Raw genomic sequence first — 23956 nt, 5'->3', positions numbered from 1 at the left:
CCTTCAGAAAAAACTTAAGTAGGTTTAAAATAATAGCTTAGCGCCTTACTGATTTACCAAAAGAGCCCCAAAAGCATCATTGCAACCATGGCCTAAGCTAAAACAGAATTGCAAGTAAGTACCAAGCATATCATTTGCCTTCAATTCTTGCAAAGCTACGGAATCCAGAGACTTATTCGTTCTCATTGGGAGCTTAGTATATCTGGAAGGGCCGTAACTGGACTGAAGACGACACTTAGTAAATACGCTCAGTTAATCTTTAAACTGGCAGTTAAAAATATCTCTTACAACAGTGAGAAGTCTGTATTCTTGCAATTTGTAGCAATTCTGGAAACGTTTTGATGGAAATACTTGATTTTCACGGGAAATTGGGGGAAACCTGTGAAATCTCGAAGCGTTTCATGGAAATAATCAGAGACATTTTGGAATTTTTTTTACAGTGCAGCCAACATTATTTCACCGGAAAACCAATTTTGAGAAAAAAATATTTCTAACGTTGTTCCAGTCGACCATTCATTGGTGCATCTAAAAAATAGAAAAACATGAATAGGTATGAGATCGGAGTTGACTTTGTTGTTTCGTTTCGAAATAAAAAAAAAGTTTTTTTTTTTTAAATTTATTTATTTATTTTTCAAGGCTTAGCTCAATTGGATGCAAAAGCATGCGGCAAGATGGGCTCGTGGGCTCTTCTATACTATATATCTACTACAATATTTGCAGCTGTGTTAGGTATCCTTTTAGTGCTTGCCATTCAACCTGGTGATCCCTCCATAAAGGAATCAAGTGACTTCAGAGGAGATGCACGAGAAGTGTCAACGTTAGATGCACTTTTAGACCTGATTAGGTAACTGCAGTAATTTTCTTCTCGTTCTTTTTAGATTTTTTTTGCTTGATCTTTTCTTGCAGCATTCCTTCGTGTATTCTCTAAATAAAGTACTACTTTCTAATGAGAATTTTTGTATGGAAGACTCCTGCAACAAGATCTTGGAGAAAACTTGAACGTTGGTATTCTCCGGAACAAAGTGCTTTTTCAAGTTACTGAATGTTTTCAGTTTGCAAATACTTGAAGCCTCTGTCTCGACAGTCTTGATGTTACACCTCTCCTCCTTCATGGCTAAAAATTTATCATGTTAATTATATTAAAGAAAAAAAATCTTTAACACTCTATTTTTGTACCAAAAAAGATGTCGAAGCATGTGCTCGTTAATGCGCATACCTTTTTTACTATTTAAGAATTATTTAAAATGCGTGTAGAAGTTTTTACAGAAATGTCATGAAAGTTAACACAGAGCCGACGCAGGCGCAAGTAAAATATTAAAATTTGAAGAAAAAGATAATAATACTAATACTACTACTACTAATAATAATAATAATAAATAATTTCTTTATTTTCAGAGGAAACCAACCAAGCTACTTTTGCAGTAAAACTGAACTAAATCGATGACAAAATAAATAAATAAATAAATCATAGATACTACCATTAACCTGCTCAGAAAGCTTACAAATGTAGGGGAACATGGGACAAAGTGAAATAGTGAAATATTTACTTAGCTCTTAGTTCCACTTATCTGATATTATTTTCACTATATAGTACCATATGTAGTCTATTCCAGTCACGAAAAAAAAAAAAAAATACCGCCGAAGATTAAAGCATTTGGTTGTACAAGCAATTTTAAAAAAGTGATACTCATATTGTAATATTGTGTTGTAAGTCAAAAGTTATTTTTGTTACTATAAAATGATAAAGTACTTGTTATTAACATTTTAAATATTGATTGAGACCTCCTTATATTCAATGCAATATTAAATTAGTTAATATTAAGCTCATTTGTATTTTAAATAATTTGTAAAACTCAAGTACATACAGGGCAAAGTGGAATAGTTTGTTTCATTTACTCACTTAATCATTTAACATAAATTACTTACGTTTTCATTTATCAATTAATTCATTTACATACATTCCTTCATGTAGCAGGTAATTCACTTATTTATTCATTCATTCATTTTCTTTTTCATTCATTCTTTTACTTGCTCATTTATTTTTCTTCATATATTAATTGATTTATTCATTTAATTATTCGTTTATTGTTTCATTACCTTTTCATTTATTCATTCAACCTTTTATTTATTGATTCTTTTGATCAAAAATATGTTTTATAATCGAATAAAAAAATTTTCACTAGAAAAATATTTTATTTTTCCCTTTGACCCATGAAAAAAAACAAAAAAAAAACGTGAAATGTTTCCACTTTTTTTTTAAACTCAAATTTACTGCCAAAAATACAAAATACTGTTTCAACTCGAGTTTTATTATAAAATACAATGTTCCTTCTTTATGTACTGTAATTTTCAAAACAAATTTTCGATTTGTTCATTTTGAAAAAAACTCAGTCATCTTAATCATTTCGTTTTGCCCCACATTCCCCTACTTATGTGATATGGGTAAGTACTACATATTTTGAATGTAATTAGAAACAATGTGCTTTAGCATTTTAAATACTTTCTTAAAACATTTTAAATTTCAAATATGTATCGTTTTCCTCTTTAGTTTACTTGCATTGCAATTTTAATATGTTAATTCGTATGTAAAGTATACTATTTTATGATCATTAAATTACAAAGGTTTTCCGCTTCATGTTATCAGAATAATATGAACATAACATAATTTTTGACATGGTAAACTTACTTTTGAAAAAAAAAATCTTTTCTAAGGGTGGTTTTTAATTGCAGAAATATGTTCCCAGAAAATTTGCTAACAGCATGCTTTCAGCAAGTGGAAACAATTTTTAAGAAAAAGTCCAGAAACATAACAATAGCACCAATGGAATTTATTGACGGTGAGGTTACAATCGCCAATGATTCTTTAGTAATAAGTTATTTGGAAAGAAGACATGTGTACAAAGATGGTACTAATGTTTTAGGTAAGCTTTTAAATTGAAATTGATTGTGTATTTTAATGTACAGAAATGCTTTATTATTTATTTTTATGCTAAAGAAAGTTGATTCGCAACTGCGTACTTGCGAAAGGTATAACTACAAGAAACTCACCCAGTTGCAATCAATTTTAAAGTGCTTCACATAGTGCAACCATGTGATTAAAATTTACAATTCACTTTAGAAAAAAAATGCAATGCGCTTGTGAAATGAGTTTAATGCAGGTTTCTAAAATAATAACTATGATACATGAAAAGAAAATTATTGAAATCAATCAGATTGCAAGGATTGCATAATTCAAAAGTAAATAAAAAAATAAATAATAAAGTAAGCAAATGCAATGAATAGTAAATTACAGGTGTTAAGGTATTTCACACGAACTATTTTATGCATTCATTAAGTTTTCATTCACTAATTGTTATTCCACACGTCTTAGTGTTTCCTAGTTCTCTTCATAAAATCCCGTTTCGTATGTAAAACCGAAATTATAAAGTTTGATTATCTTCTAATTCTAAACCTCCCATCACTTCGAAATTAAACTGTATAACCGCTTTGTACTTGTACTATTATAAGTTTCAAAAAAAAAAGAAAAGAATTTCAAACCCAACTTCCCAAGAAGAATCAAGCATTTGTTTTTGGGGCAACGGAATCAATTTTTCATTGCGTGATGAATGCTATCTCGGATTAATTTTAATGTATTACCAAAACATTTCGACTGTAAATACTAAAAATTACTCAAACATATTTCCTCACACACATGTGAAACTGATAATATTTAATGATTTTTCCTTGATATCTAATTTAAAATTTCAGTCGTTTATTTTGTATCGAATTAATCTTCAAAGCTTCTCTCTTCTTTTCAAAATATATTCTTTTCAAAAATGTAAGTCGAGTTTGCAGTTGTTGCGAGTTTTTTTTTTTTTTTTTTAAATGTATTTCTTTTCGACTGGATTTTGTTCATTTCAAGCAATAGGTACGATAATTTCAATTTCACAATGAAGCAAAATAATTCGTTAAAAAGGTACAAGATATCGAAAGATATGTTACATGTTTCGTTATTTTATTTTCTTTTATTTATTTACTAGCCGCCTGCGGCGACCAGCTGGTCCGCATTTTTAGGCTATTCGCCTTTTTGCGCCAGGGTTGCCGCCTTCGGCGGCTGCTTAGACAATTTAGCGACGGTATTAATCAATGTTTTTCTTTATATATCAATATTATCAATCGCCTTTTTACGCCAGTGTTGACTTCTTCGGCGGCTGCTTAAAAAATTTTGTCGATGGTATTAATCAATCTTTTTCTCTATACATCAATATTATCATTCGCCTTTTTACGCCAAGGTTGCCGCCATCGGCTGCTGCTTAAATAAATCTTGTGTTGAACAAAGTATTTTCTAGATCTATCTCCAGTTATGTCCTTTGGAATATTTTTAAAGGGGGGAGGGGAGGCACAAAGGGCATACTCTTCATGCAAATTTTATCAAAAATAACAAAAAGCACTTCCACTTTTATGTGAAAGCATTGTTTTTTCAAAGTCATGGTGTGTGTTTGTGTGTGTGTGGGGGGGGGGACTATTGATCCCCCGTTGAAGTTCCTCTATTTCTTACTGTCCTTCTACTGTATCCACCTCTATATTTGTCCACCTTTCTTTCTCTGAATCTATCTATCTATACGACCCATGCATATTTACCTCTGATAGTAATTAACAATCCTTTTCTATGTAAAAAAAAAACATTTTTTGTCCACTTAATATCATCTCTGTATCTACAAAATCTAACCATCAATCCCTACAAAAATCACGCAAAAAACCGCGGGCTTTATTTATTTACTTAAAATTGCACGCAAAAAAAAAGGCTCTATGTTTCCCTTAGTGTGCAGAAAGCAGCGCTGCAAAATATAAAAAAATCACTGCTTTTATTGAATTAAAATGCGCACAAATATTTGATCAAAAATAAATACGCGCAAAACGTCCAGAAAAAAAAAAGTTGGAAAAATAAAGGTATAAAATCTCTGAACGTTAAAAAAAAAAAAGTGAAGAGAAAGCAAACGATTTCAGTTAGGTCACGTGATGAGGAAGTGCGGAACTCAATCGGCAATGCTTACAGGTCGCGTCGCGTTCTGCATTTAAAAAATTGTAAAAAATAAACTTTTGCGTATTTTTAAAAACTTTTTTCTTTTGAAGAGGGCGGAATGTTTTTACTATTACCAACTAAAATTTTGGAATTGAGGGCTCCATACTTTTTGCAGGATGGGCTTCGAAAAAAACTAAACCCAGAAAAAAATGCAAAATAAAGGTTTTTTCAAAAATTTATAAAAAAAATACAAAAATTGCTCTATCTTCAAAATTTTCTCATTCATCATATTCAAAATTAAATTTCCTACACTATAGTACAAAAAATATTTGTGTGGTGCGATTGGTTCGGGGTCTGTGAGGTAAAAAGTACTAAAAAGTGCAAAAAAAACGCATAAAACATTAAATAACTTTTTTTCTAATAAAAATATCAAAAATCGAAGCCCGAGGTGCACATCTTCAGCAAGAACTGCACCAGTATATCAAATTTCATCTTTCTAGGCCGTACCGTTTTCCCGGGAAGCGCGCCACACACACACACACACACACACAAACATCTTATTTTATTATATGTATAGATTTATTAATTTTTGTTTTAGCGTGTTTGTTTACGATTTAAGACTCTATATGAATGCATCTATAGTATCACATTTTTCACAACGAAATAAAAAATTATTTTTATTTACCGAATTAAAATAATCCTAAAAACACAAATGAGGAAGTGAGAAGCAAAGGGATGTAAGTGGCATAGGTGCTGCTGTACAGCATGATTTAGAAAAAAAAAATTTCATGAAAGCCTTCCTAGGATGTTATCTTTAAACTCGTTTTACTCATAACTTGAAAATGTCCACTTACATCCCTTTGCTTCTCACTGCCTCAAATGTCGAAACTTTTCTTAAATTTTATGTACAATGTTTTCTAAATTCTAGTTTTCTTAAAAATTTCTTCAATCCTCCCACAGTTTGTAAAAAATGTCTCATGACATACTCTTAGCACTTCTGTTTGTGTTATCGCTTTACTTTTTATAATTATACTGTCGTTATATACTCACTCTCTTCGGCATTCTCGGGAGGCTGTACATTAATACGGCAATGACTTTTCATCGGTGGCACTGATCACTGAAAGGACCCAAAGAAAGTCAAAAAAAAAAAGAAAGACCTTATAAGCCAATGTCTTATAAGGTCGCTTGCTCATCACTTATCATCGCTTAAATACTGGAAGCTAGCATTTAAGACCTGATGATATATCCGATAATCCATAGAATTCCTATTCAATGCGCGGGACTTTAGAAAAGTGACCTTATATACGGGGTAACCTTGTATGTGGTTGAACTTATATCAAGGTCTGACTCTATTACGCTTTCCTTATAACTCGCAATTTGAACTTCGCTGTCAAAACAGAGGAGAGCTACTGCACTGAAAGACAAATTTCACTTGAGTTCATCAAAACTGTTACATAGCAATCATATTCAGATTTAAGAGTCACAATTATGAAATGTACATTATTATTCTATTGATATTTGTGCACCTTAATCGTTTTGTTACTTCTTTGTCTTTTAAGAAGTGATACTAATACAAGTTATAGTTTTTTACTTACTATTGTGTGCTCTTTAAATAGGTCTCATTGTTTTCTGTATCGCTTTCGGGATCATTGCCGGACAACTTGGTGAATTCGGAGCACCGATGGTTCATTTCTTTGTTGTTTTGAACGAAATCATTATGAGAATTGTCATTTTAATAATGTGGTGAATATTTTTCTACCGCTATCTTTACGTACTTTAAGGTATATTGTTTGAAAATGTGTTGAAACGTAAGTGAAAACTAGTTTTTAAATAACATAATATTTTGAAACAATGAGATTCAGAGAGTTGTTGATAATAAAACTGTCGCGTTCTTATATTGATAACAAAATGAACTAATTTCTTAAAATGAATAATTTTTATGGAATAGCTACGTAAAGTAAATAAGAAATATTTTTAAAATTAGATATTCTGCCTTGGGTAGGTAAATGGCAGTTATTTAGAAGCTATCTGCAAGTTTTTCATTCTTTTGCACTATTATCATTCATTTTACTTGGAGTTTTTCACACAAATATGCTTATTTGGTTTCCACGGAAAATAAAGTTTTTTTTTTTAACCTGTAGTCTCACTTGAAGTTTCAACATTTTATTGGTATTGGTGAGAAATAAAAACGAGTTTCTTGAAATATCTCTAAAACTTTTTTTTTTAACGCCACCTATCTGGTAATATTTGAACAATGCAGTAACACATGTAGTCTATTCCAGTCAAGAAAAAATACCTCTGAAGATCAAAGCATATGATAGTACAAGTAGTTTTCAAAATATGATACTCAAATTGTAAAATTTTGTTGTAAATCAAAAACTATTTTGATATTATCAAATGATAATGTTCTTGCCATTAACATTTTAAATATTAATTGATGCCTACCAATATTCGGTGCAGCATTTATTTAGTTATTATTAAACTCATTTGTACATAGAATATTTTGCAGAATTAGTCACATGCATGCGGAGCAAAGTGAAATAATTCATTTCGTTAACTCATTCAATCATTTAATAAATCACTTACGTATTCATTTATTATTTAATTTATTTGCATTCCTTCATTTAATGATTCACTTATATTCATGCATTCATTCACTTAATTTCTTATTAATTCACATACTATTTTATTCACTCAATTCAATTCAAGACGAATGATTATATGAAAATATAATGAAACAATAAACTAATATAAATAAATAAATCACTTAATTGATTTATTTATTTATATTAGTTTATTGTTTCATTATATTTTCATATAATCATTCGTCTTTTTATTTACTCATTCATTTGATCATAAATACTTTTTGCAATCAAATAGAAATTAGTTCATAAGAAAAATTATTCATTTTTCACTTTGCCCCATGAAAAAAAAGTGAACATTTTGCTCTTTTTTTTTCTTTCCTTTTTTCTTTTTTTTTTTTTTAAAGGCACAAATTTACTGCCAAAAATGAAAAATAATGTTTCAATCCAAGTTTTAATTTTAAATACGTTGTTCTTCATGTACTGCAATTTTCGAAACAAATTTCCGATTTGTTCATTTTGAGAAAGCTAAGTCTCTCATCTTAACTATTTCTCTTCGCACCAAATTCCCTTACTATGAAAAAAAATTACATAATTTTGAACAGAAAAATGCGGTTAATTATTTGAATTTTCAGAACCAAGTTTTTAAACACTTCATCCCTGAATTTCAAAGGGTTATACAGAAGGAAATTGCTTCTCCTTATTCTGTCGTGCTAATGTAAAGGAAAGTATTTGCAAATTTTCATTTAATAGAACAGATTAATAAAAATCCTCATGAGAAAATCAATTATCATAAGAGAAATTTCACAAGAGTCAGGTACGACTGGAAATATGGTTCACTTTCTTTTTACTACTCCCACCCCCTATTTCACCCTTCTGCTCTCTACTCAGTTATACTTTGAAACGATTCTGTGCCGAGCAGCACAATCTTTATAAAGGTTTTCTGATTATGGTTTTTTTCTCGCAGCAAACAAGTTTAAATAATGTTATAGTTTCATAGGGATCTAAGGACTTTCAATCTTCAAAATTTTTGACTGTGTGGAAAAAATATATGTTACGCATGATTTAATTTTGAACATTTTGATACCTTATTTATTACCATACACCAAAAACTTTTTAAGTAATCGTAAAAATGCGTAAACTTACCCCATAGAGATTTATGTTAACAGCAGCTGTTTAAGCGTCTTTTTCTCAGGTGCCGGTTTCTTTTTGCGTGCATGATATTTAAGAAAGTTTTTTATATATTTTCGTAAAACTTTTCATGCTTGTTTGTCTGGTTTATTTTTATGATATGAACATAAATTTTAACTAAAAATAAAAGTTAATATTTTTTTAAAAAAAATGCTCAAAATTTTTTAAAATTTTCAACTTAACTTATTAAATTTCAAAAAAATAAATAAATAACTTTAAAATAAATGAATAAATTTAGGTTCAGATCACGAAAATAAACCAAATGAACATGCATTAAAAGTTTTACGGAAATATATAGAAAACTTTCTGAGATATCATGCACACAAAACGAGAAATCGGCGAAGCCGGCACCTGAGAAAAAGAGGCTTAAAGAGCTGCTGTTAACATAAATCTCTATGGGAAAAGATACGCACTTTTACGATAACTTGAAAAGTTTATTGCGTATAGTAATAAATAAGGTATCAAATAGTTCAGAATTAAATTATGCATAACATATATTTTTTCCAGAAAGTTGATAATTTTGAAGGTTAAGGTCCTTACTCCTTAGACCCCTTCACCCATCAAGGTAACAAGGACTTGCCAGAATTCATCGGATTCCTTTTATTACTTTCGTTGAAAATTTGTAGTGAAGAAATATCAAAGAAATATATAGCAAAATTTTTAAGTGTATTTTGCATACTCGGTGTAACATTTGGTGACCAGGATAAGTCACTGACTCTACATGAAAGTGTCCCTTTTGAGTAGGTGATTGAAAAAGAGCAGATTTGAGAAAGTGGTCAGAAGGCATGCAAGAGCCTTCCTGTATTTGGAAGAGTAAATGTGATCTAGAGATTGCCTAAAAGTCACAGGAACGACAGCTACTTTTCCTCATGTAATTTAATAGAAAGGAAATATGAACTATCCAAACCTCCTGAGTCCCGTTTCTGATAGTTCAGAAAAGCTTGTGCCTGAAGCTACTGATAAACCAGAAGATATCCATAAAGTTTCTGGTGACGAAGGTTAGTTTTTTGAAGAAGACTATCACGGTGTTCAAACAGGCAGCGAACCCCAACTTTTTTCACAGCTGAAATTGAATGATTTAGTCAATTTAGGAATGTCTAAAGAACCTTCTGAATTTTCAGGCTCTAGGCTAAAGAAAATAATTCATTAGCTGCTAGTAGCTCTTTCTAACGGTTCAGAGAAAGAGAAACAGACTTCGTTCCATACTCTTTCCAGATCGTGGCCTGGTTTATTGTAGCAATGTCCCTGAACATTCCCACATTCTGCCTACAAGAAGCTAAGTGTCAAAAAAAGCTTTCAGGGGAATACGAAAATTCAGCATTTGAGATGCACATGAATGTAAGTTATATAAAGCAATAGAAACTGTTCTAATAACTATAAAGTTTATACATATATATATATATATATATATATATATATATATATATATATATATATATATATATATATATATATATATATATATATATATATATATATATATATATATACACACACACAGTTCAGTCACATTAATGTGACCACCACGTACTTTCCACATCAGAGTTAAATAACCAATCACAGTCGGCAGGTGGCAGCACAGTGCAGTTGAGCGTATATAAAGGCTGTGTGAGGGCTTCGGAAAACACTTCAATCGTTGGCGTAATGCAGAAACGAAGCGATTTATCCGACGTCCAAAAGGGCATGATCATTGACTTTCGGGCCAAGGGTGGAAGCATTTCCGAAACGGCTGAGTTTGTGAACTGTTCGCGTGCCGCCGTGGTAAAAGTGTACCGTGCATGGCAAAATGGGACTGTCCAAAATCAGCGACGTGGCAAATGTGGTGCACCACGGGCCATAGATGACAGAGGCGAACGACGATTGCGGAGATGCGTTCGGGCAGATAGACAGGCTACCGTTGAGCAACTGACCACCAAAATGAACCAAGGGGCTACCAAAAGTGTCTCCCAAACTACTGTTCAGCGAACACTGCTGCGTCTGGGCCTCCGAAGCAGACGCCTGGTTCGTGCACCTATGCTGACTGCTGTTCATCAACGACGAAGGCTAGAATTTGCACGCCAGTACAGCAGCTGGACGTCCACTAAGTTGCCACAGGTAGCGTTTTCAGATGAATCGCGTTTCATGCTCGATCGGACAGTTCGGACGTTGGCGTATAAGGCGTGAAACCTCTGAAAGGAACCGCCCTGCAACCATTGCCGGAACGGTCCAAGCTGGAGGCGGGAGCATTATGGTCTAGGGAATGTTTTCTTGGCATTCTCTGGGTTCACTGATCATTGTGGAAGGCACGATGGATCAATACAAGTACGCATCTGTCCTTGCGGACCATGTCCACCCCTACATGCGCTTTGTTTTTCCCCAGGATGATGGCATCTTCCAGCAGGACAATGCGAGGTGCTATACGTGCCATACAGCTACCAGTGTAGGTGCGTAGTTCGAAGAGCACCAGGATGAGTTTACCGTCCTCCCCTGGCCAGCAAACTCACCTGACTTAAACCCAATCGAGCATCTGTGGGACCATCTCGATCGAGTTGTTCGCGCCATGGATCCTCAACCGCGTAATCTAGCACAGCTGGCCACGGCATTAGAGTTGGCATGGCTCAACATCCCAGAGAACACCTTCAGGGACCTAAGTGACTCTCTTCCTGCACGTCTCGCAGCAGTCCGCTCTGCGAAAGGTGGTTATTCTGTCTTTTGACAGATGGTCACATTAATGTGACTGGACTGTGTATATATATGTATGTATGTATATATATATATATATATATATATATATATATATATATATATATATATATATATATATATATAATTTCAAATTATATGTGGTGCAGAGTGTATTTTTTCAATTTGTGTTTTTGCTTATTACGGCATAACATTGGCAGGAACTTTTGAATACCAACGAAAAATATAGACACTTTGTTTTTTTAGTTCGACAACCTGCCATTCTTTTGAAAGGGCGATAAGTTAGTTCCAATCTCATCTTCTGTGTAGTGCCTTAAAACTTTGAACTCGAATATCTCCTCGAGATTTTGTCTTGCAAATGTCAAGTTTTTTGTGTTAATAATATTTTTCAATGGAGATTATTTCCCTAAATATAAGTTAGGAGACCTAGAGCCCTTCTAAAAAGTTAAATTTTGTGTTTTTTGACTCATTTTTATTTTTGTTCAAACTTTCAATATCTTAACCTCGCATCTTATTTTGAACATTTTTGCAATTGGAAGTATGCATCTAAGACTAACGATTGCAAAAATAGAGGATTTTTAAAAGATCGTCTTTTTCCCAGAATATGCAAAAATTTGGCTTTTTTGCCTATTTGTTTAAACTCATTTTGCAAAAAAAAATCCTTAAGTGATCTAGAAAAACAGATGCTATCTTTGGAATCAGCGCACCAATTGTATATAAGTCCGTAAAAACGTACAATCACTTTTTCATGACTCGAATTTTGCAGGCCGGTGAATTCACAAAATTTGTTATCAATCTTAAAGAATTCTTGATGGCGTAGATACTTAAAAAGAAGCTTTAGAAAAACTTGATGTGGTTTGAAATGTTGGCTTCAATGCCACAAGCATAGAGCAAATATTTTTGAATTTTGTTTAATCTTCATAAAAAATGTTCATGCTGTTTCGGTTGTACTTTTTTAGTGCAATAATAAGAATAATTATTCAGATACAACTTTATTTCCTTTCAGGTACTCACCGTTTGGAATACTGTCATTGATAGTAGGAAAAATTATGGCAATTAATGATTTAGCCAAAACTGCGGAACAACTCGGACTTTACATGCTCACTGTCGTTGCTGGATTAGCGCTTCATGCATGCATTACCTTGCCGTTTTTGTATTTCGTTGTAACGCATAAAAATCCGTTAGTATTTTTCAAGGGCATGTTGCAAGCCTGGGTTACAGCCCTGGGAACTGCATCGAGGTAAGATGACAACTAAATTTTTATTTTTTCTACAGACGTCGTTTTTAAAAACATTATAAAAGCTCAATATTTTCTGCTTAGTGTTTTCAACATGGTTTATGGCAGTGGTTCACAACCTGTGGGGCACGCCCTCCTAGGGGGGAGCAATATCTGTAAAGGCATAGCGCCGGCAAGACGAAAAAATTGGTTTTGAATAAAAAAAATTTGAAAAAAAAAATGGAACCGACTTCAAAATTGCTCTAAAAAGTGAAAAATAATTTTATTCTTTAAACACCATCGATAATACTTTTAAACATAATTTTTGAAGTTGGCGCAAAAACAAAAAGTAAAATCCATTGTAACCATGCTTCGTTCATATTGTTATCAAAAAAAATCATCCAAAGTTAGGAACGAAACATTTATATCGTTACTCAAATATGCTGTCATCAATGCGTAATGCATGTGGTAGTGAAGAAACTGGGCCTGATTTAATTTATAGTTGTAACTGAGTTATGGCTGTGAATGATTTTATCGCCAACTTCAAAAATTATGTTTAAAAGAATTACCGATGGTGTTTAAAGAATAAAATTATTTTTCACTTTTTAGAGCAATTTTGAAGTCGGTTCTATTTTTTTTTTCAAAATTTTTTTATTTTATTCTTTTTAGTGTAAATGTATTTCAGAAATATTAAGAAGTTACTATAACGAAACTTTACCTTATTTTTTTCATAAAAATGCTCCATACTAAAAAAATAAAAACACGCCTTAAACTTTAAACGATTGATAATAAAAATTCATCTTTGTTCCTCGCTGGAATTCATTTGTGTGTTAATTTAATTATAACCATTTAAATATTACGTTTTCCCTAACTAATTTACATTTCACAGCATAGTTGCTTTTTGTGCAATCCTGTATCTCCTTACTCAGCCCAAATCATCTGTTATTGGCATACTTGATAACGATAAAAATACTACAATAGTTGAAGCAAACCTAACCTAGTAGCATTGTGAAGGCTAAGCAGATCCTAATCACTGCATAAACCTCGCTTCCATGTTAGGTTTACCCCCACTATAGAGCAATGACACTGAAGAAACTTGATGCTTGCTTCAGAGAAGCCTCCATTTAAAATTATCACCACAATTACTATTAATATTATTGTTGTTTGGCACCAAATTGTTGAAACAATGGGTTTTATGTTTAATCATTTAATAGGGAAATTGCATGAAATTTACTGTTTTTTGACAATAACTTTTTTTTAACGAACAAATATGGTCAAACAAAGTAATGGGACCTAAATTGAGCCATCCCCTATCCATTAAAAGAAGAATCATCAAAATCGGTCTACTAGGTGAGACGCTGTGAGTGGACAAACAAAAAAAAAACATACATACGGTATGAACTGATAACCGCCTCCTTTTTGAAGTCGGTTAAAAAATTAACTTGCTGAAAGGAACACGAAACAATGAATGCGAATCATATCTTAACACTAATAGTATATTTATGAAAAGAGTTACATCAATATTTTCTTTTAATAATGCCTTATGATTAAAATTCACTGTTAAATTTTTATCATATTGTTGTTGTTAGTTGAGAATATTGTATATAATGGCATTAAAATTTTGATTCTTTTGATGCAAAAAAATTAACATATTGTATAATATATAAAAAAGTAAAATTTTGATTCTTCGTTAATGAAATTCAAGTTGTTATTTGCCTGAAAGCTTTAAAGTTGAGATAAAATAAATACCTCCTACTGTGCAACGTTAAATTATAATCATAAAGCTTAGCACTATAACTGTGATGACAAACATTCGTAAATATTTATGTCAAGCATTTTTAATAATCGAGGTTTTATGAACAAGCATTTAGCTACAAAATTTAGTAAAAATATATTGAAAAAGTATCATTGAATGAAAGCAGTCAGAACCTATTTTTTAGAATAAAAAACAAATTTCTATAGTCTAAGTGCAGATTTTTAGTTAAGGTCGCAGTGACGCTTTAAAATCAAAATACACAAAATGCATTACTACTGTATGTATGTTGACGTATGTTTTACGAGGAGGGTAAGACTAGAGGAAAATCATGATTCAAAACTAGGTAGTGAATTCTTAAACTAAAAGGTTGAGAACCGATGACTTATGCGTGTAAGACATTGATTGTATAATACATATTCAAAATTTTTGTCATTTACAGAAGTGACGATTCGGTAAAATTATTTTGAATGTGCACGGGATACCAAAGTTGGTTTCTGCTTCTTATATCATTATCACTAAATTAATGTTATATTTGATCACTCACCATGTTTTAGCTATGCTGTTCACTTACTTAACATCGGTAAATTGAAAATTTTGAAAAAATCCTCACTAAATCTAACTTTATTTTTAAAAAAAATCTGCAGAAAATCTTTTAAAAAAATCTGCAGAAAATTTAAGCATATTTGGAACATGCTTTCTAAAGAAAATCTGCAGATTTTATCTGTAGATTTTTTGCAGAAAGCGTGTTCCAAATATGCTCAAATTTTCTGCAGATTTTTTCTGCGGATTTTTTTCTGCAGATTTTGTGAAGAAAGCATGTTTCAAATATACTTAAATATTCTGCAGAAAATCTGTAGATAAACTGCAAAAAATATACCCAGCAAATTAAAAATAGTAGATAACAATTAATAACAAATGAAATTAATGCAATAAAAATCCGAAAACATTTTTAATTTTAAGTTTCGACATTTCTTTAATAAAAATGAGTAAATTCACTGCTGAGTGGTGTTTCATGTTCGTTTAACAAAACATATAATTAAAACTTGAACTACGCAACCAAAATGAAATTTTAAATTTTATTGAATTGAAGCTTATGCAAATTGAAATAATTAAACCAAATTTGTCACAAAAATACATCGCTATGATTGTAAAATTAGTATAAAGTTTCAAGACGAAATAATAAATAGAACAATTTGTAAAAATTAAAAATTTCGAAAAATTCCCCCAAATCGACCACGTGGTGGAAAGTAATTAAGTTAATTAGGCTGGTTATTATTGAGACATCGTAACACATTTTTTTTTATTAATAGATATTGACAACGTAAATGTTCGCTCAAAATTTTAAGTCAATCGGTGAAAAAGAAAAAATTTCAAAAATTAAAAACCTCCGATTAGGCATAACATTTCAAACTAACCCTAATATACTATACACTTATTAAATAAAAGTTAATTTAATCAAATAATAATTGGTGAATTTTAAAGTGTCTTACCTTTTTGTGAACTGAGGCATGAATCCAATATGTTTTCATGGGTTTCCAATGATGGAACTTAAAATTTCCCTAATTATTTGTTTCCGTGACGGAGCAAAAAAACAATACGCGTCACCTGGTCGAGGGGTAATCTACTCTCGTAGCCTTGTGCTTGTGGCACCCGAATATTGCGGGACGGACCGAGGCCTCCGTGGACGGTAAGAGGCTTGGCGTTCGGTGCGTTTGTACTCGAACGCCGTTCGAGAACATTATTTCAAGTCATATTTGTTCTTATTTAATTTCAATTTCCTGATTTTTCTCCAAGTGAGACAAATTTGACTCTGTTCTAATCCGTATCCTTCTTGAAAATGACATTTTTGAAAACCCTTTCAAACCATGTAATAATTTGCGTTATTCAATATCGTTTAATTTAAAAAAAAAAAAATGATGTATTGTAATTTCACTTTTATTTGATTTGAATCATGCACTTATATTAAAATTGATTTTCATGTCATATTATTTGTATAATACAATGAACAGACATTTTTTATTTGGTAAATGTTTCAAACGTGTTGAAATGCTTTTAAATTTCAATTTAACTTATCAAAATATAAATCAAAGTTCTTGGGGGAAAAGTTTAAGTAATTTATTACTGATTTTAATAAGAGAAACAAAGAAATGTGCTTAATTTTCTAAAAACTGAAAAAAAAAAAATAAAAAAATTTAAAGTGTGAAAAACTTTTATGCTGTAATAAAACTTTAAGAAATAATTTGAATTGAAATACAGATTTCTTTTTGGTGACCATAAAATATCTACAAACGTGCGAACTATTTAGAGAAAACTGTAAGAGAATTTTTTGTGTAGATTTTCTGTAGATCTAATTGAAGAAAATTTGCAGATTTTTTGTACCTTTAAAAAATCTGCAGAATATTAAAAGAAGACTAAAAAGAAAACTTTTTTGTGTGGATTTTCTGCAGATTATTTTGAAGATAAAAAGCAGATTTTGCTTGTCGTCTAAAAATCTGCAGAAATCTTGAAAAATACTTCAAAAAAAATTTTTTTCTGCAGATTTTCTGAAGATTATTTTTAGCTGGGTTACATCAATATTTTCTTTTAATAATGCCTTATGATTAAAATTCACTGTTAAATTTTTATCATATTGTTGTTGTTAGTTGAGAATATTGTATATAATAGCATTAAAATTTTGATTCTTTTGATGCAAAAAAATTAACATATTGTATAATATATAAAAAAGTAAAATTTTGATTCTTCGTTAATGAAATTCAAGTTGCTATTTGCCTGAAAGCTTTAAAGTTGAGATAAAATAAATACCTCCTACTGTGCAACGTTAAATTATAATCATAAAGCTTAGCACTATAACTGTGATGACAAACATTCGTAAATATTTATGTCAAGCATTTTTAATAATCGAGGTTTTATGAACAAGCATTTAGCTACAAAATTTAGTAAAAATATATTGAAAAAGTATCATTGAATGAAAGCAGTCAGAACCTATTTTTTAGAATAAAAAACAAATTTCTATAGTCTAAGTGCAGATTTTTAGTTAAGGTCGCAATGACGCTTTAAAATCAAAATACACAAAATGCATTACTACTGTATGTATGTTGACGTATGTTTTACGAGGAGGGTAAGACTAGAGGAAAATCATGATTCAAAACTAGGTAGTGAATGTGCTTAAACTAAAAGGTTGAGAACCGATGACTTATGCGTGTAAGACATTGATTGTATAATACATATTCAAAATTTTTGTCATTTACAGAAGTGACGATTCGGTAAAATTATTTTGAATGTGCACGGGATACCAAAGTTGGTTTCTGCTTCTTATATCATTATCACTAAATTAATGTTCTATTTGATCACTCACCATGTTTTAGCTATGCTGTTCACTTACTTAACATCGGTAAATTGAAAATTTTGAAAAAATCCTCACTAAATCTAACTTTATTTTTGTGAATCAAAATAAAAGTTTTTTCAGTAAAACCATTTACCATTAGAAAAAATTTCTAATTTTGAAAGTCTTTTAAGTTATTGCATTAAATTTTACTAAAACGCTTGAAATTGTAGTTCCGTACAATCTTTTCATCACACCTTCGTAATGCATTTTTGAACGAATCAAATAGCAGTGAAATAAATCCTGAGTAAAAAATTAAGAATACATGAACATAATTAAAAGGAACTCATAGAGGTAACTTTTATTTTTGCTTTTCGTTAGCACTTTTCAGTATTTTGATAAAAATAGTGTGCTTAGAAATATATATATATTTTTCTTTCTAGTGCCGCGACATTGCCAGTAACCTTTCGCTGCTTAGAAGAAAACAACGGTATCGACAAAAGAGTAACTCGCTTTGTCTTACCTGTTGGAGCGACAGTAAATATGGACGGCACAGCTCTTTATGAAGCTGTGGCAGCTATTTTTATTGCACAAATGAATGGAATTAACTTATCAGCTGGACAAGTTATATCTGTCAGGTAACATTGAAAACATTTCAATGCACTCAGGATTTTATTTATTTGCTAAAAGATATTTTCATAGTTTTATTTATTGTAATAGTTGTTTGTATACTAATTTTAAATATAGTTCCAAATATAATCTCAATTTAGAGGAATAGTAATGCAGAAGATAAGATTGAAGGATTTCATGATCAACGTCAATAACCAAACTATTTTCATCCAAACTTATAGACTGTGAATAGCAGTTAGTTGTCGCCCCTAAACCAGGGCTAATGCAGAACTGCATGCAATGTATTAGTCAGACCGGTTATCACATCCAGAGAATGCAGTTTCGTTCGTATTAGAACTTATTACTTTGCATTAGTGAACAACCGAGCTGGAGGCAAATGTCATATCATTGAAGCTAAGAGTGCCAACAAACTGGTAGATAAAGTAAACTTATCTCACCGGCGAGTGTTAGCAGCATGGTAAAGTTCGATTTGTGAATGGAAGGCAAATCTTGGGTTTTTAGTAGAAAGTTACTGCCCCTAAACCGGGGCTGAGGCAAAACTACATGCAATATACTAGACAGCCTGGTTATCACATCCAGAGACTACTTCCGTTTTTATTAGAACTCATCAGTCTGGATTAGTGAATAACCAAACTGAGGAGGCAAATGTCATCTTATTGAATACTCCGGGCTTTCTGGTACATTGCTATATAGACTGCGGTCCATCTAAAATGCTTCCGGCTATTGTTTCCCTTAATCTGTCTAAGGATTTTTCGAATTACAAAATATGCTCTGAAGGGCACAAAAGTGCTCTATTTTTGCGCTTTGATGAAACCTCAGTCCGTGTCAAGAGAAACGTTGGTCAGGAGCATCCTGGATGAACCACTGCTTATCAGCTAAAATCAAAATTATTTTGCTAGTACAGTGAAACTTCTATGAGCGACTACCTCTATATGGGGACCACCTCTATTGACGGACAATTTTCTAAGGCACCGACTTTCCTCACTATCTACTCAATGATTAAAAAAACCTTTACTTAAAATTTATCTGATGTTAAATCGATGTTGTACACAGAAAAATAGGCTCGTTTAGTTCTAAATGGAAGTTTTTGTTATGTTTATATTCATTCAATCTGCATCTACTTTCTTAAGCATCTAATCGATACGTGTGTGGCAAGTCCATTCAGTTAATAAAAAATGACTACTTTTCTAAGTAAGCACAGCAGCGATTCAGTCCCTCTAGTTTCTTCTGTTCTCAACTGCATATTGAAGCTCATTTTCATCGTCTAAACCAGTGGTGCCTAACCTACGGTCCACGTAGCTGAACCATATGGCGTATTATGTTCAATGTTACAAATCGAGAACCACGTTCTAGAATCTTCCAAAACTACTACGAAACCGTCCTAGAAAATCCGACAATAGCCAATGAATTCACTTCTCTAGTTCACTGCTACTTTCTTTGTCACAAACTTTGTGACAAATGGAGCCTAGTATCCAGAAATTGGTTTTTGAACAACTGCTACAAACTCTGCCGCATTAGTAAAATAGGCATCAGGTGATGGCAATTCTTGGTTTGTATTTTTTTTCCTTTTCCATGTTGTCTAGGAAGAAAATGTTTAATTTCATGCATGTTTTGACCTGCGAGAATCATCTTTTTTTATGAGATGCAGCCTTCGGGTGATGGGCACCACTGGCCTAAAATAAGAGTTTTACAACGAACTACATTTATCAGTGAAAAAAAATTCTTTTTTTCTTACTTTTGAAGCTGAGTTGTTTAATTTCCATGAAGATACTTCAGAAAATTTATGAAGCTGAACGATGGTCTTGAAGTTTTCAAGAAGCATACAGAAACGTTATAAATGTTAGACATACAGTCAGTCATTCAAGGTATCTTTGAACTCGTGCGAACAACTTTGCGCCACTTCATATTTTTAGTTTATCTGACTTAAAAGAAAAACCTAGAGATCTCAGTGATGCATTCTACTTTACTGGGTCATAAAATAAGATTTCTGCTCTTTATGATTTTAAAATATACTATGCTATAAAAAAATATGAAGAAACGCAAAGTTACCCGGAATGTAACGGTTCTGTTTCAAATCTCATTCGTTCAATTTAGCATATAGCTATTTGTAACGTTTACGAACAAAGTAGAACGTTCAGTTTTAGTTCTGCATTGCTTCAAAAAGAGGCAATCGAGGTTCTATGAAGTGTGATAGGCTAAGCATTTTGGAACAGTTTAATATAAACCGAAATATTCAATGAACCAGTAGGTTAATTTAATTTACTTAATTGTTTGTTCTAATTGAAATGTACCTTCTTTGTGTTTTGATGAATCTGTAAAAAATATAGTAATGTAGTATGATTTTAAAATCAAGAAACTAACACGTATCTATTCGATAACTGGACTCAATATCACAATAACATTCAGATCAGCAGGTTGAAATCCCCATCGCCAATATTTTTCTTAGAATCGCCTTGTAAAATATTAAGTGCAAGATTACTATATATTTTTATGGATAAGAAAGCAAATGACATTTTGTCTGATTGTTTTTATGATTCCAGATGCGCTATTTCTTTTTACAAGCTGTTGTTTAAATTTCAGCTTAACAGCCACTGCTGCAAGCATTGGTGCAGCAAGTGTTCCTAGTGCTGGACTAGTGACTATGCTGCTTGTTTTGACATCCGTTGGCCTACCAACAGAAGACATATCAATGATCGTTGCTGTCGACTGGCTATTGTAATTCATTTTTGTGCTTTTCTTCAAGCAGTTACTTACATGTGAACGTTTATGTTTTTATGAAAGACAGTTGAGGCAGTGAGAAGCAAAGGGATGTAAGTGAACTTTTTAAAGTTCCTTATGAAATGCGTTTAAAGTTCAGATGCGAGGTAGCTTTTCATTGATTTTTTTTCTTCTAAATCATGCTGTATAACAGCAAATACCAGAGCTAATAGTACCATCTCTTGCCCCAAAGCAGAAGAGAGGTTCCCCTATTATTTGTACTGATTATCTCCAAAATTTTAATTTTGTCTCTTACATCCCTGTGCTTCTCACTGCCTCATTTGTTAAAAAAATTTTAATAAATATAATTACTTCGTAATTTGGAAAGAAGTAATCTAATGGTTTTCCCGAACTGAGTTTCGCTCTATTAACAATGTAAAACTAATGCACTTTTTACATTTAAATGAATATTTTATTTATATCTTCTGTAAGTTTGTAGTTTTTACTTGTTATGATTTCTCATACCATTGACCTAAAGTGGGACTTTATAGGCCAATGGTACTAGACCTTTTAGCATAGAAATACTTTTAATGTCTTAAGTCCTTTTTTAAGTCAGTCCTTAACTAATAATTTTTTTAAAATTAATTAGTTAATTTTGTGTGCTCAGCTAATTGTATGCCTTGAAATTTCATCAACGCGCTTAGGAAGAAATTCTAACGCATCGTATTAAAATTTCAGAGATCGTGTACGAACATCAGTGAATGTCTTGGGAGATGCTTATGGGGCTGGAATAATTCACCATTTATGCCGTGGAGAACTCGGGAATAGCCTCATGGAACGAGTTCACATTGAGGTGCAAGATGCAAATTCAAGGCGAAATTCTACTGCGGCTGCCCGCAATTCTTTTCATTTCACTAGTAAACAGAGAAGTAACATAAAATGTTGTGAGCCAAGATCTTCTCAGCTACAAGAAGCGGAATCGAACGAAACGTCAATGTAGTTTACTTAATAAATTATGTCTAATAAAGTTTTTAAGCAGGAAATGGCAAAAATGGGTTTTTGTTTAACTATATTTGTTTTCATGTCAATGATGGAGTATCTTTTCCATCGATTCCAATGTTTTGGAATTATTAAAATATATATTCTTAAGGTATTTATTTTTATTCAATTTTTACTAGCTTAAAGTGTGACTGGTAGCATAGATATCTTTCTATTAACAACCATACGTGTGAAATGGGAAAATGTTCTGCATCTAAAACAATAATGGACTCATTAAACGAAAAACAGGGCATTTCCCATCATACAAGTTGTGTTCCATAAATAATGCGACGAAATTCATAAAAAATCATTTATTGAATATATTCGTAAAAAGAATCAAAAATCTTCAAAATAGCACCCTCTTGCATCGATGCACTTCTGGAGGCGGTGTTTTTATGCTTGATGGTCTTTTCTGGAATGTCCTTCAGAGCCGATTTAACATGCACCTGGATTCTTTTAATCGTGTCTCAATGTTTTCCTTTCATGGTTCCTTTTAACCGAGGAAACAAAAACAAAAAAAAAGTCAGCCAGAGCCAGGTCAGCACAGTAGGGTGGCTGGGGAACCAATGGAGGTGTGGGTTCTGGTCAGGAAGTCTTTGACAATGAAGGCATTGTGACTCGGTGCGTTGTCATGATGAAATTTCCACGCGTCCTTAATGTCGCTTTGGCATTGCGCGGTGGCAGACTTCCCAAGTGAAATTCAAAATTTGATATCGTACCGTTACTCTACAGAACGATCCAAAGTGCCTTGTTACATAGTCTCAAAACGGGGTTCACGAGAAAGCACATCCTGACTCTTCGGCAGCTCGTAGCTGAATGTGACTGGACGCGTTTTGAAGCTAACATGCCCCTTCATCTAGCCCAGGAAGTTAGAACACGCTGCGACGTAATTGCTTTCGGAAAAAATTGGTCATATTTCACGCACTTGTTTATTTTTACGCACCTTGCACATACGCACCTTGTACATACTTTTTAATGATGTGAGCTACTGAGCTTATTTTTGACTTTTTCCAGTATTTTTTTTTTTTTTTTTTGGTTGGTTGATTGGTTCTGTTAGGTTTTTAGGCACAGTACGGCCTTGATAGGCCATACTGCGCCATACGATTGTTACGGAGATCAAAAAAGTGTCCAAAAAAAAGTGAAATTGTTAAACGAGAAAAGGACATAAAACTTCTAGAATTTTGAAAAAAATTGCCAAAATAAACACATTAACGAAGTTTCAAATTTTGAACAACAAACCAAAGGAATAAACCGAAGAATAATTTTGAGCGATATAAAAAAACATGAATAACAAAACAAAGACAAACGAACATTAAATCAAAGAGAAAAAAACAATCTCCCGAAGGAAAAGGAACAATTTCGGATGTATTTTGGCTTTTTTGAGTGGCAACAAGGCTTTTAAAATGGCTACCATCAGTTGAGTTCCGTGCAGTTAAAACATGTTCTTTTCAAAGTATTTTTATTTTGTTTTCTTCGATATTTCTGCTGCTAGTATAAAACAGGTAAGAATGTTTTTCATTTTATGCACTATTTGAAGGACTTTACCAAAGCAAAAGTTGTTTTATTACAAGTCATAGTAAATTTCAGGGTTTTTTTGTTTCCATCTGAAGCGAACAAGAATTATCTTGAAATCAATAATTGTGTTATTATTTTAATTGTTTTGAAATAAACAAGTCGTGGTTGTGCTACTTACTTTCAATGCAGGAAGACTGGTCCCTTTGATGTTTGATTAGTATTCATACGCAGTTTTAACGTAACTGTATTGTCTTTTACTAGCCAAAGCCTTACTAGTTCTAAATGTTTTTTAAAAGTGCATCACTTCCAAGAATCTTTCCTCTAA

General features: G+C 32.1%; 1 protein-coding gene across 2 annotated transcripts in view; it reads left to right on the top strand.

Annotated features, from left to right (window-relative positions):
- The window catches only part of LOC129231243 (excitatory amino acid transporter-like), a 39085-nt gene extending 16966 nt beyond the window's left edge, over positions 1-22119 (top strand). For both annotated transcript variants that reach the window (XM_054865520.1, XM_054865521.1), the window contains 7 exons: positions 637-844; positions 2731-2921; positions 6619-6745; positions 12464-12697; positions 18195-18389; positions 20962-21096; positions 21817-22119. In XM_054865520.1, the coding sequence (XP_054721495.1) occupies positions 637-844; positions 2731-2921; positions 6619-6745; positions 12464-12697; positions 18195-18389; positions 20962-21096; positions 21817-22078 (1352 nt within the window). In that variant the 3' untranslated portion in view covers positions 22079-22119. The remainder of the gene's footprint in view (positions 1-636; positions 845-2730; positions 2922-6618; positions 6746-12463; positions 12698-18194; positions 18390-20961; positions 21097-21816) is intronic.
- The last annotated feature ends 1837 nt before the right edge of the window (positions 22120-23956 follow it).

Source organism: Uloborus diversus, chromosome 10 (genome assembly GCF_026930045.1).
Source record: "Uloborus diversus isolate 005 chromosome 10, Udiv.v.3.1, whole genome shotgun sequence".
NCBI classification, from domain to species: domain Eukaryota; kingdom Metazoa; phylum Arthropoda; class Arachnida; order Araneae; family Uloboridae; genus Uloborus; species Uloborus diversus.
Note: the sequence above shows the minus strand (reverse complement) of the source record. Positions and strands in the feature narration are given on the sequence as shown.